Here is a 13,615-nt window from a genome sequence, read left to right as displayed (position 1 = left end):
GTGTGTGTGTGTGTGTGTGTGTGTGTGTGTGTGTGTGTGTGTTTATCCAGCTTCAGATCCTCTGGGCTTTCGGATCTTTGGGTTGTTGCTGTTCATTAATTTCAGAAAAGTCTTGGCCATTATTTCTTCAAATAGTTCTTCCTTGTTCTCTCTTTTCTAATTCTGAGACTCCAACTGCACATATATTAGATCACTTGACATTGTCTCAAAGCCATTTGATGCTCTCTCCCATTTTTCCCCTCTGTTCTACCTTTGTGTTTCAGTCTGGATAATTTCTACCTTCAAGTTCACTGATTCTTTCCCCATCTGTGTCCAAACTGCTGATAAGCCCACTGAAGGACTGCTTCATCTCCAATATCATCCTTTTTATTTCTAGCATTTTCAGTTGATCATTTTATACCTTCCATCTCTCTGTTGAAATTCCCTATATGTCCATGCACAACAGTCTGAGGAAATGGGCCGTGTTGTGTTCCCATCCCCAAGCAGCAGTAAACCTGCATCAGCAAAGGAGAGTCTCTCCAGTCTCCTGTCCTGCAAGGCAAGGAGGCCTGTGGAAAGGAGCTTGCTAGTGGGTGCAAAGTTCCTTGTGTCTGGAGCTCCAAGTTATTCTAAACTCCATGATAAGCGAGCCCACAATCAACCCTTAAAAACTTGTCACAATTTTGGCTGATTGTTTTCTAACAACCTTCTGTGGTGGCCAGTTCTTCCTCCTATACTCTGTCAAAAGTCAGTGTTCCTGTGTCCCATCTTTCCTCAGAGGGGCCGTTGCTCTTCTGAATTCAGCTTTCTATGGATTCTGTGACTAACCTATTGTTATTAGGACAGGAGTGATGTTTCCTTGCTCCTTTCCACACCCTAAATAGAAGTGGAACTGACTGCTTTGTTTTTGAGTCCTGAATAATCCTTCCGCCCTTATAAGCTTAACTAAACATTTAAAAGAATGCTTGCTGTACTTTATCTAGAGCTTCTAGATGTTCTAAGAAATTTCTAGGATATTAGTTCACCACTGCCAAAAGGTTAGTTAATCCATAAATTTTAATCAAACATTACAGATATGTATGACAGTATAGTATATAGTTTCTAGGTTTTATACTTTTGCAACGATTGTAAATAAAAATATCTATAAATAATCCTAAATATCACTCAAACGCCTTAAATCAGAAACAATATTCAAGTATTAACAGTGGTCCCACTGGGCGCCTGGGTGGCTCAGTTGGTTAAGCGACTGCCTTCGGCTCAGGTCATGATCCTGGAGTCCCGGGATAGAGTCCCGCATCGGGCTTCCTGCTCAGTGGGGAGTCTGCTTCTCCCTCTGACCCTCTTCCCTCTCGTGCTCTCTGTCTCTCATTCTCTCTCTCTCTCAAATAAATAAATAAAATCTTTAAAAAAAAAAAAAAAAACAGTGGTCCCACTATCACAGAAATAAAGTATTTGCTAATTAAGAATTTCAAAAGTTCTAGTTCATTTTTTATGGTAAGCAAGGTAAAAATAACAAATGAATAACTAAGAAACTCATGTGAGAACACTGGTCTCCAATAGAATTTATTGAAAGGCAGTATTTTTAGGTTTATTAGGAATATTAACTACTATAACATTTATATATGTCCAGAAAAACTATATACTCAGTAAATGTTTCCATTGAATTTAATTACTGTAAAATAATCAATGATGTTAATCCATTTTATCCTTAAGCACAAATAGATAAAAAGACACAACATAAACATTATTTTCAAAATGTGTATGGGTCAATGTACTTTTATTTTTGAACTATAAACTGCAGCAGAAAGAGTAATTTGTATCATCCGTTCATGTTCCCTAATTCCTTTGGTTAATCCTGCCTCTTTCTTTTTTTTTTTTTTTTAAGTGAACTAGACAAAATGTTATATAATTTTATGCTTCTTAGCCCGTAAAACCTCCTCGTAAAGTCAATTCTAACCCTGATGGTTGTTTTCCATTAGCTTACGTTATAGGCATTATTTCATTTTCTTCCTTTACATTAGAGTGTCCCTAAATGCTTAGCCTGTCAACAGACTACTACACTGTGCACTTAAGACCTGTAGGGTGTCTGGAACACCATGTTCTGTTTATTATGCATAAATGTGTTGCTTTCACAAAATCCATTTGCTTTTCTCAGGATGTAACTTTTTAACTTATCTCAGAAAACATCACCTACAGTGAGGAAGACAAGTACTTTTACTTTTGAGCTGCAAATCAAAGAAAAAAGCAATTTGTATCTTCTGTTTGTGCTCTTTAATTCTTTTAGTTAAGACTATTTCTCTTTTTCTTGGTGAACTGTACAAATAAGTTATGTAATTTCATGCTTCCTAGAAAGCTCCCAACAAAATATTCATAGTCAAACACTGAATTTTTTAAGCCTGGATCTTCTCAACTGTGAAATGAGAATAAATACATCATGTAGAGTTGTGATGAGATGTTTCAAAGGGTGTGTCTAAAGCCGTAAGCACAGTACCTGGCCCACAGAAAGTGTTATGTTATTATTGGTTATCCACACATCTGTGCTACTTGAAATAAGACTTTAAAAGTAAGTAAAGCTAAGTTTTTTATTCACATATATCTATATTTACACAGTAAAGGTTTTCTTTAAACAGCTGAAAATGAAATCTTTTTTTAAAAAAATCAACCTATATTCAGTAGATGTAAAATAATAAATAATTACATTGGCAGAAACTTCTATTTTTTCTATTATTTCCATTAATGAAAATAATGCCATATAAAATTAATAAAGCTAATGAATCTTTTCAGAATCAGATTGGTAGACCACATCTGCTAATCTCAAATGACTAAATTTCATATTGATTGATTATGTCTCTTTTATTCTTTCCTTATTATGCATCTTTCTCCACTCCCCCAAAAAAGGTCTCTCTAGGACCATAAATCAGCATCATATCACTCTACTGATATCCCATTTTTACTTCTCATCCAAGAATGCCATCAGTGGATCAGGCCAATATGTCATTTGTCTTTCAGGCAGACGCTTACTGTCTTAGAATATTACGTTCAATCGATGCTCATTTTTAAATCATTGTTTATTATTTTGTGGAAAAGAATTCAAACTTAATCAATAAAGACGACAGGAAAAAATGTTATTTCTTTTTCAAAGGATACCCTATGATTAAGTCGTTGAACATGAATACATTATAACACTACATTTAAAAGTGTCTCCAATCCAGGAAACTTAAGTTGGAGGTCAAAATATTTCCTTCCTGGAGTCTTATTTAAACTTAACCTTGAGATGAGTGACCTGACAGCATTATCATTCACTGTACACTTTGGATAAAATTTACAAAGTGAATTGCAGAAATACCATGGATTAGCTCAATTCTAATCCTGACTTGGTTTCTGCCATTCTTAATCTTAAATTCCTTCATCTCTAAGACAGTGAAAATAGCAACCCATTTTAAAAACCACTGTTCAGTTAATATATTATTGTAAGGATGAAATGCAAATGCAATACAACAACAAAATAAATAAAAATATCACTGGTGAAATTTTATACTACATAAGACCAGAAAGAAATTCCTCACCAGTGTCTGATGCTCTTTAAGGTGAAGATAAGCTAAAGGGTGAGCTCTAAAACCTGCTTATCCTACTCTTGTGAATGTGCTAACAAATCTCAGGAATGATGAGTTTCTTACAGAATATTTATTGTTCATATCTTTAAATTCTCTAAAAGTAAATCAATCACAGATTAGTAAGTACGCAAACTACTGTTCCCCGTGGATTTAATAAACAACCAACCAAGACACTCAAAACCAGCAGAACCATACAGATGCTCAAGCCAGAAATCTGGAAGGCATCTCTCACTTCCCACATCTAATTCATAGGAAGTTCTGTTCATTTTGCCTCAGTAACTGTATCTCTAATATAGCCACTACGCCCCTCTGGCCCAGCTAGCTGGCCTAATCCAAGCCAACTTCCCGTATCACAAGGTCCAGTGCTGTACCTTCCTAATTCTTCCACTCCAAGCCACTCGCCACACAATTACCAAAATGATCATCCTAAAATGTAAATGGGATAAGCCACCACTCTGCTCAACGGCTTTCCACTGGCCTAAGAAAGAATGCCTTTTGCGTGTTCTGTCACTGACCATCTCTCTAACCTCTTTTCAAGTCACACCCCACCCCTGCCGGCTGCATTCCAACCACGCATGCCTCCTCCAGTTCCAGCCAGGAACTGCCTGGACCACTCATTCCTGACTCTTCAAATGGCTGCTTCCTCCTACGCCTTTGGTTTTCAGTTCCTCAAAGCGGTTTTCCTTGACCTCCCAAAGCACAGCAGGTAAGCCTGTCCCTTTAACCTGTTCTTCAAGGCACTTACTTGTTTTATGTCTGTTTCCCCCACTCTGGCCTGGACCCTCTCAGGGCAAGTTCTCTGTTTTGTTCACCTCTGATCTTCTCACTGCTTACAACAGTGCCTGGCTCAGTCAATATTCATGCAGGAACGAGAATGTCATTATTACTAAATGCTCACTTGGGGATACAAGATTGCTGTTTTTATATAAAATCAACTAAGGAATTATGGCCATGGCAAAAGAGAATAAAGTGGCTATGTGTGATTTTTGTCACAGTTTTATCACTTGAATGTAACCATTCACAGAAGGCAGAACTGAAGAAGGCGCTAACTATGAGTACCAATAAATCTTCACAATATCTGAATATGGTGATTTAAAAATGATTTGCACATAACATAGGTTTTATAATTTGAAATGGAGCTCCTTAAATATTTAGCTGCCCACATTATATATTAAACCCTCTATAAAAGTCACTATTATTACCCCCATCAAGTCTTTCCAATATACTTAATTCTTCACTATTTTTACACAAAGTCAGAATCACACAATTAAATACTCTCCTAGGATTGTTCTTTAATTGTTTTCCATAGTCTTTAGGCCATCCTGCATAGAATTTAATCTAGGACTGTCTTCTACCCTTTTGGTATCTTTTTTAGGACAAGACAGAATAAATGAGAGTCCTAAATAAATGGTGTTTGTTGATTAAAGAAATGAATGAAATCTTTTAGCACTAAATAAAGGCTTCCTTAGTACATATTCATTAGCATACATTTTCTTTATATCCATTTATTCAGTTAACCTTCTATATTATGGATTAACTTTTAAGGTAAGTTAAAAGCTTATTAAAATCTTATCTTCTATAACTCAGTTATATAATTTTAGCAAATACATTTGATCCTTTATATAAATATGCTGTATATATAAGTGTATAATATTCTTTATACATTCCCATGAAATTAAGATTTTTCAGGAGTTATTACTTGACTTTATTATGAACTCATTAACGAAAGGATTTTTTCAAAATAATTGTGAAACCTCTAAAGGCCACTATTCTCCACCCTTCATCTTTTAATTTTGCTTTAAGAAAGTGTGGATGCTCAGTAGGCTGTCCATGAACCAGATTTAGCCTGCTCAACACAGAGTGTATAGCATGCTCGGTATTTTTAGCTTTAAATCAAATTCACTTACCTACAATAATTCCTTAGTCAAGGAGACTTAACCACTTGTTCCCTTCTACTATCACTTAACTGGCACTTCCAGGTGTCATGCCAAGAAGCTTAGGTCAGTTACTATCACTGAAATTGAATGTGAAATTAAACCTGGATGGTGGCGACTTAATTCCATTGAAAATACAGCATGATTCTGGGGAAAAGAGCTATGAAAAATGGATTCACTTTTGAATCACATGCAAAGCCAAAATAAACATTTTCTCAATTCACTATTGTAACCAGTAAAAAGAAATTCATAGTGCCTGCATAGAAATGTGGGCATCTTGTAAAAATAACATGCTATATCCCTGATCTAAATCATAGTGACCAGAACCATGATGTGTATGTCTAAAAATGAAACTCAAGAACACATTTATAGTTTTTAAACACATATAAATTAATAAAAAATTATGAACAAGCTATAACCAACCAGAAAGTCAAAGCAAGTATACAAAACTCACTATCAGCATAGTCCCCATTAGTATGTAACCTCCCTGACCCTAAATAGTAGGTAAGCTCCCTAAGGACACATAAGCTGTTGTCTGTTTTGCTCATTCAAGTTCTTACAATAAAAACAACACTCTGCACACAGTCACAGATAAATAACAAATACTATGTATCAAATATTTAATATTATACATTAATAATCAATAAATATTAAATACCAGAAAAGAATGTTCTAATAAATCAAAGATTTTTGTTTAAAGCAGGAAAACTAATTCTGAAGGAATTTGGGAATCAATAAATAAATATAAAACTAAAACTGTGATGGCAATTCAATCTTTATTTGGTGATTCTTTAGAAGTCACTAGAGAGTGATTATTAGGAATATTAATTATCAGTGTTGTAGAAATACTATTAAAATAAATTTAAATCAACAGAATACCAAATAAGATAGCTATGATTTCATAAGACTAAGGAAGATGATTTTTTTTTTTTTTGAGCTACTGAAAAGCTAACTTTATTAAATAAAATGTCTTGGGGCACCTGGGTGGTGAGTCAATGAAGTGTCCAACTCTTGGTTTAGGCTCAGGTCGTGATCTCAAGGTCACCTCATGGGGCCCCCCTGTCGGGCTCCACACTTGACAAGGAGTCTGCTTGAGACTCTCTCTCTCCCTCTGTCCCTCCTCCCTCCCCCTGTGCATGCCCACTCTCTCTCTAAAACAAACAAATCTTTTTTAAAAACAAAATGTCTCTACTGAGAAAATGACTAAAGAAATATTTACAACTTAACATCTGGATTTTTCCCATTTTCAATTTTCCTAAATATTTTCATTATAACTCAAAATGTGTATTATAATACTTCCTCCACTCCACAATTAGGTACAAAAGATCAGCCATCCAAAACTCTGACATCTCCTCCTGATAATGACAACGTGCTACTGGGAAAATGGTAAATTCAAATCTTATTTCACACCAACTTACTCTAACTTTCGGCAAGACTCTCCGAAGTGTCTCAGCAGGATTCTGTCGCATCAGAAATGGAAGATTTGCAATCACACTTGTTCCTTGGATATCTTGGCCAGCACTTACAAAGAAAACACAAATTTAACATTTGTAATTACAAGCCGAGTGCCTAGTTTACAACTATAAAAAGCAGGGAATTTTAATGATAAATGCTCACAGACACCTGACAAAGTTTTAAACTTTAAACACATCACTTAGATATAAAAATAAAACCAGACCTGAAATTTCATTAAGTAAATCTTATAACAAATGCATGAAGATATGAATCATGCTTCCTCTAAAACAAGACTCTCTACATACATGTCTTAAGTCTAAAAGTCTCGAGGCGATTTTTAAATACTTCCTATAAAACTCTACCTCATTTTTTCCTGTGACCAGCCAGTTTACTGTACTTTATAAAAAAATATATAGATGTTGTAAAATTCCACTATGGTAAAATATTAATAACCATAACAACAGCAGGGACAGCAACAAAATCAACTTACCACAGACTCATAAACTTTCTTCTGGTACAATGAAACCACTGTTGCACTAGCTGGACTCTAAAAGTTGCCAGAAACTTCTTAAAGATATATTCATTATCCTCAAAAGTCAGTGAGGTATATTTACATGGTAACTTTTTGATATAACATTCATTAGGTCAGTAAAGCTTTCCCAAAATAATCTCAGTGACACTCTAGGGGCCTAACTACCTTGGTAGAGGTGTTCAGATTCTTCTGAAAAACTATTTCCATACAGAAAAGTCTTTGTTAGAAAGCATTAGCTAAGCAACATGTGCACATACTTGAAACATATATTTAAAAGATGCTAGTCAATGTGGCACCACCTCAGATGGAAATTCTACTTTTTCTTAACTGATACCAATTTAAATGTTAATTGCCGACGCCATAGTATTTATTTTAATTATTTTTACTTATCACTTCAAATAGAACTTTTGTGATTATCTGTACATAAGACCTTAACATGGCTTTTTAAAGAATTTCTTAAGATATTACATTTATTGGCCTCAGAGTTTAATAAGTTCTGTTAACAAGAATCACATCCTGATTCTAAATGGAGTTGCCCCGTTGTGAAGAAAGCCTTTTCCCCTGTTGCAATATGGCAGTGAAATATAGGTCAGTACAATCGTTTCATATCCTTGACGCTCTCAAAGTGAATACTCGAAAAGACAACGTGCTTTCCTTCCAAAAAGGAAATGAGAAGAGAGTGAAAGAAGGGACCCATGCCAAGATGGCAAGATCAAAAAAGGGAAATTAGAGTTGCATATACTATAGGTGACCCTTGAACAACATGGGGTTGGGGAGCCATCCCCCCACACAGTCAAAAATCTGCATGTAACTTTCAGCTCCCCCAGAACATAACTACTGTTGATCGGAAGCCTAACTGATAACATAAACAGTTAATTGATACATATTTTGTATATATATCCTACTGTAATCTTACAAATAAAGCTAGAGAAAATAAAATCTTATGAATAAATTCGTAAGAGTAAAATACATGTACAGTACTGTAATGTATTTACTGAAAAAAATTTGCATATAAGCCAACCCGTGCAGTTCAAACCCATGTTGTTCAAGGATCATCTGTACTTCTAGTGGGTCAAATAATGGCCCTCCATAAGATATGTCTGCATCCTAATCCCGGAACCTGGGAATGTTATCTTAATTTGACAAAGGATCTTGAGACCAAGAAATCATCCTGGATTATCCAAGCAGGCTATAAGCCCAATAACAAGTGTCTTTAAAAGAGACACTCAGAGGGGCGCCTGGGGGGCTCAGTCGTTAAGCGTCTGCCTTCGGCTCAGGTCATGATCCCAGGGTCCTGGGATGGAGCCCCGCATCCGGCTCCCTGCTCAGCGGGAAGCCCGCTTCTCCCTCTCCCACTCCCCCTGCTTGTGTTCCCTCTCTCGCTGTGTCTCTCTCTGTCAAATAAATAAAATCTTTATTATCTTTAATAATAAAAAATAAATAAATAAAATCTTTTTTAAAAATGAAAATAAAAATAAACAAACAAATAAATAAAAGAGACACTCAGAGAAGAAGACAAACCAAACAGAAAAAGGGAATCTGATCACAGAGCGGAGATGGGAACAATGCTGCCACTAGCCAGGGAATGCCAACCACCACCAGAAGCTGGAAGAGGCAAAGAACAGAGTCCCCTAGAGTCCTGTTAACACCTTCATTTCCACTTGGTGAAACTGATTTCAGAACAAGTAAAAGAATAAATTCCAAAACAGTGAGAGAATAAATTTTTGTTTTTAGGCCATCCAGGTAGTGGTGATTTCCCACGGCAGCCACAAGAAACACACCACTAAAGAACTGGAAGAGAGGAGAAATATCTGAGAAAGTAATGTTTTATAAGACAATTTCTGGCCCAAAGCAGAGGTTCAGTGTGTCCTGAAAGGATGGATGAATGGATGATTCATTAGATGAACTGATGCCAGGAATATTTAATATTGAACAGAACACTGGTGAATTTTATTCACTAATTTTGCAATTAGTCAAAAAACAATATGGTATTAGGCATCTAATAGATGTGGGATGCCTGGGTGGCTCAGTCAGTTAAGCGGCTGCCTTTTTTTGGCTTAGGTCAGGATCCCAGGCTCCTGGAATCCAATCCCATGTTGGGCTCCCTACTCAGCGGGGAGCCTGCTTCTCCTTCTGCCTGCCACTCCCCCCGGCTTGTGCTCTCTCTCTCTTTCTCTGACAAATAAATAAATAAAAATCTTAAAAAAAAAAAAATCTAATAGATCTGAAGACCGAACATTGCACTGAGGAAACATAAAAACAAACAGAAAACAGGGGTGCCTGGGTGGCTCAGTCATTAAGCGTCTGCCTTCCGTTCAGGTCATGATCCCAGGGGCCTGGGATCAAGCCCTGCATCAGGCTCCCTGCGCAGCGGGAAGCCTGCTTCTCCCTCTCCCTCTGCCCCTGCTTCTGTTCCCTCTCTTGCTGTGTCTCTGTCAAATAAATAAATAAAATCTTAATAAATAAATAAATAAATAAATGGCAGATTTAAGCCCAAAATATCAATAATTACATAAAATATAAATAGTCTAAATTCATCAATTAAAGGACAGGAAATGGCAGAGTGGATTTAAAAATATGACTCAACTAAATGGAGCCTACAAGAAACTAATCTCAAATAGAGTAATAGCAGCATGTTGAAAATAAAGGACAGAAACAGGAATCAGAAGAAAGCAGGAGAGGCTAGATTAGTACCAGATAAAGTAAACCTCGAGGAAAAAATCACCAGAAACATTAACATTATATCATGATAATAGAGACCACCCGCCAGGAAGACACGGCAATCCTAAACGTGTATACACCAAATAGAACTGCAAAGTATGTGAAACAAAAGCCTACACAACTGAAAAGAGAAATAGACACATTACACATGTACATGGACATTTCCACAACCCTCTTTCAACAACGGAACAAGGAGACAGAAAATTTATCAAGGACATAGGAGAACTCAACAACAGCATCAGCCAACAAGATCTAACTGTTATTTATAGTACACTCTGTCCAACAACAGATTACATATTCAAGTGCCCAAAGGATGTATGTCTAAAAAGACCACATCCTGAGCCATAACACAATCCTCAACAAATATTTAAAGCTTGAAATCAAGGGCACTTGGGTGGCTCAGCTGGTTAAGTGTCTGCCTTCGGCTCAGGTCATGATCTCAGGGTCCTAGGATCCAGCCCGGTAGCAGTGACGGGCTCCCTACTCAGAGGGGAGTCCACTTCTCCCTCTCCCTTCGCTCCTCCCCCTGCTCATGCTCTCTATCTCTCTCTCAAATAAAATAAAATCGTAAAAAAAATTGAAACCATACATTGTTTTCTCTGATCACAATGGAATCAAACTAGAAATCAATAATAGATAATTTAAAATTCAAAAGTTCTTGGTGACTAACACACTTCTACATGATGCATGGGTCAAAGGAGGAGTCCCAGGAAAATAAAAAAATACATCCACCTGAATGAAAATGAAAGTACAACATATCAAAATTTGTGGGACACAGTGAAAGCAGTGCAGAGAGGGAAATTTATAACACTAAATAAAATGCATACATTAGAAAAGAGGAAAAATCTAAAATAATAATCTTTCTACTATGAGAACCTAGAAGAACAAAGGAATCACAATAAAAATGGAAGGAAATAGTAAACAGAAGAAAGTAATGACATAAATACAGAAAATGATATAGAAAATAAATTTTTAAAAAAACCTCATTCTTTTAAAGGATCAATAAAATTAGGGCACCTGGGTGGCTCATTCAGTTAAGCAACAGACTCTTGATTTTGGCTCAGGTCATGATCTCAGGGTCATGAGATCAAGCCCTGTCACTTCTTGGCCTTTTGGCTAAGATCAAGTACACGAGATTGAGCCCTGCATCAGGCTCCATGCCGGGCTTAAGATTCTCTCTCTCCCTCTCCCCCACCCATTCATTCTCTCTCTCCCCCCCCAAAAAAAGAAATAAATAAAGGATCAATAAAACTACCTTCTAGTAAGACTGGCAAATTAAAAATGAAAGAAGACACAAATTATCAACATCAGGATTGAAACAGCATATCACTACAAACCCTATAGACACCTAAAGGATAATAAGAGAATACTATAAATAATTTGACATATATAAATTTGAGAACTTAAACCAAATAGACCATTTCCTCAAAAAAAAAAACACAAACCATCATAACTAACCCAATTCAAAATAGATAATTTGAATAGTCCTACAACCATAAAGGACACTGAATTCTTATGTCAAAACTCCTTAAAGAAATCTCCAAGTCCAGATAATTTCACTGGAGAATTCTACCAAACATTTAAGGAAGAAGTAACACCATTCTACACAATCTGTTTCAGAAAACAGAAGAAGAGAATATTTCCTAAATTACTTTATGAAGCTAATATTACAGAAATACAAAACCAGGCAAAGACCAAAAAGAAAAACTTCAGAACAATAACCTTCATAAATACAGATGCAAAAATTATTTTTTTTCAGATGCAAAAATTCTTAACAAAATATTAACAAGTAAAATACAGTGATATGTAAAAGGAAAAGTTATATACCATGACCAAATGGGGTTTACTCCAGGGATGCAACGTTGGTTCATTTTTCACAATCAGTGTAATCCATATTAACAGGATGAAGAAGAAAAATATCCATGATCATATCAATCAGTGAAGAAAAAAACATTTTTTTAAAGATTTTATTTATTTATTTGAGATAGAGAGAGAGAGAGAGAGAGAGAGAGCACATGAGGGGGGAGGATCAGAGGGAGAAGCAGACTTCCTGCTGAGCAAAGAGCCCGATATGGGACTCGATCCTGGGACTCCAGGATCATGACCTGAGCCGAAGGCAGTTGCTTAACCAACTGAGCCACCCAGGCGCCCGAAGAAAAAAACATTTGACCAAATTCAATACATGCACACTGAAATTACAAATACAATACCACTTGAAAAAATGAAATACAAAAGTAGAGAGCACAATTCATATCAAAACTCTAAACAAGATTTTTGGGAGACACAGACAATATTTTTCTAAAATTTATAGGGAAAGGCAAAGGAACTAGAATTCTTGAAAAGACAAAAATTATACAAATGGAGAACCAGATTAGTGGTTTTCAGGATTTGTTAAAGATGGGTGTAGGGAGGGAAATGAACGTAACTAGACAGTGACAGAAATCTTACCTATTCTGATCATATCAATATCAATATCCTGGTTGTGTTGTACTATAGTTTTTCAAGATGTTACTATAGGAGGAAACTAGGTGAAGTGTGTATATGGGTATCTCTGTATTATTTACTCCTGTATGTGAATCTATAATTATCTCAAAATAAAAAGTTTAATTTAAAAAAATCAATCAATGAGAGAATTCTTTAAAAACACATATGTGCATCTCAATAGATGTAGAAATCTGACAAATCTAGCATTCATTCATGATTTAAAACTATCAGCAAACCAAAAATTCCTAGATAAAGAATGCCCTTCAGATAAAGGGCATCTATGAAAAACACAGCTTTCTTCATATTTGATGGTAAAAGAATGAATGCTTTCTCCCTAATCAGGAACAAGACATGGGCGCCTGGGTGGCTCAGTTGTTAGCGTCTGCCTTCGGCTCAGGTCATGATCCCAGGGTCCTGGGATCGAGTCCCACGTCGGGCTCCCTGCTCCACGGGAAGCCTGCTTGTGTTCCTGCTCTCACTATCTCTCTCTCCCTCTGTCAAATAAATAAATAAAATCTTTAAAAAAAAAAAAAAGGAACAAGACAAAGATGTTCACTATTACCACTTCTATTCAACATTGTGTTGGAGGCTTGGTTTGTGCCAGGACAATAAACAATAAAAAGAAATTAAAGGCTTATGGATTGCAAAGGAAAGAGTCAAATTGGCTTTAGTCACAGACATTATTGTCTACAGCAAAAATAAAACTTACATGGAAATGCAAAAGATCTCGAATAGCCAAAACAAATTTGAATACAAACAAGGTTTAGTAGAGCAAATATTACTTATTTCACAACTTATTATAAAGCTATAATAAAAAAGACAGTGTGACACCAGCATAAAGATAGTCCTGTAGATCAATGAAAAAGAATCAAATGTCCAGGAAACACACTCAAACA

The 13,615-nt window shown here is 36.0% G+C and overlaps 1 protein-coding gene across 6 annotated transcripts in view; it reads right to left on the bottom strand.

Moving 5' to 3' along the window:
- Positions 1 to 13,615, bottom strand: part of PPP4R4 (protein phosphatase 4 regulatory subunit 4) — a 105,485-nt gene that overhangs the window by 63,404 nt on the left and 28,466 nt on the right. For 3 of the 6 annotated variants that reach the window (XM_073895830.1, XM_025869418.2, XM_073895831.1), the window contains one exon: positions 6,946 to 7,048. The exons of 2 other annotated variants lie outside the window; for them this stretch is intronic. In XM_073895830.1, coding sequence (XP_073751931.1) covers positions 6,946 to 7,048 — 103 coding nt within the window. Of the gene's footprint in view, positions 1 to 4,338; positions 4,464 to 6,945; positions 7,049 to 13,615 lie in introns of those variants that run through there. One more of the 6 variants, XM_073895833.1, reaches the window with a different exon arrangement.

Source organism: Callorhinus ursinus, unplaced genomic scaffold (genome assembly GCF_003265705.2).
Source record: "Callorhinus ursinus isolate GAN/ISIS: 27379988/994484 unplaced genomic scaffold, GSC_fseal_2.0 scaffold8, whole genome shotgun sequence".
Taxonomy (NCBI): domain Eukaryota; kingdom Metazoa; phylum Chordata; class Mammalia; order Carnivora; family Otariidae; genus Callorhinus; species Callorhinus ursinus.
The sequence above is the reverse complement of the archived record's forward strand: the minus strand, read 5'-3'. Positions and strand labels throughout refer to the sequence as shown.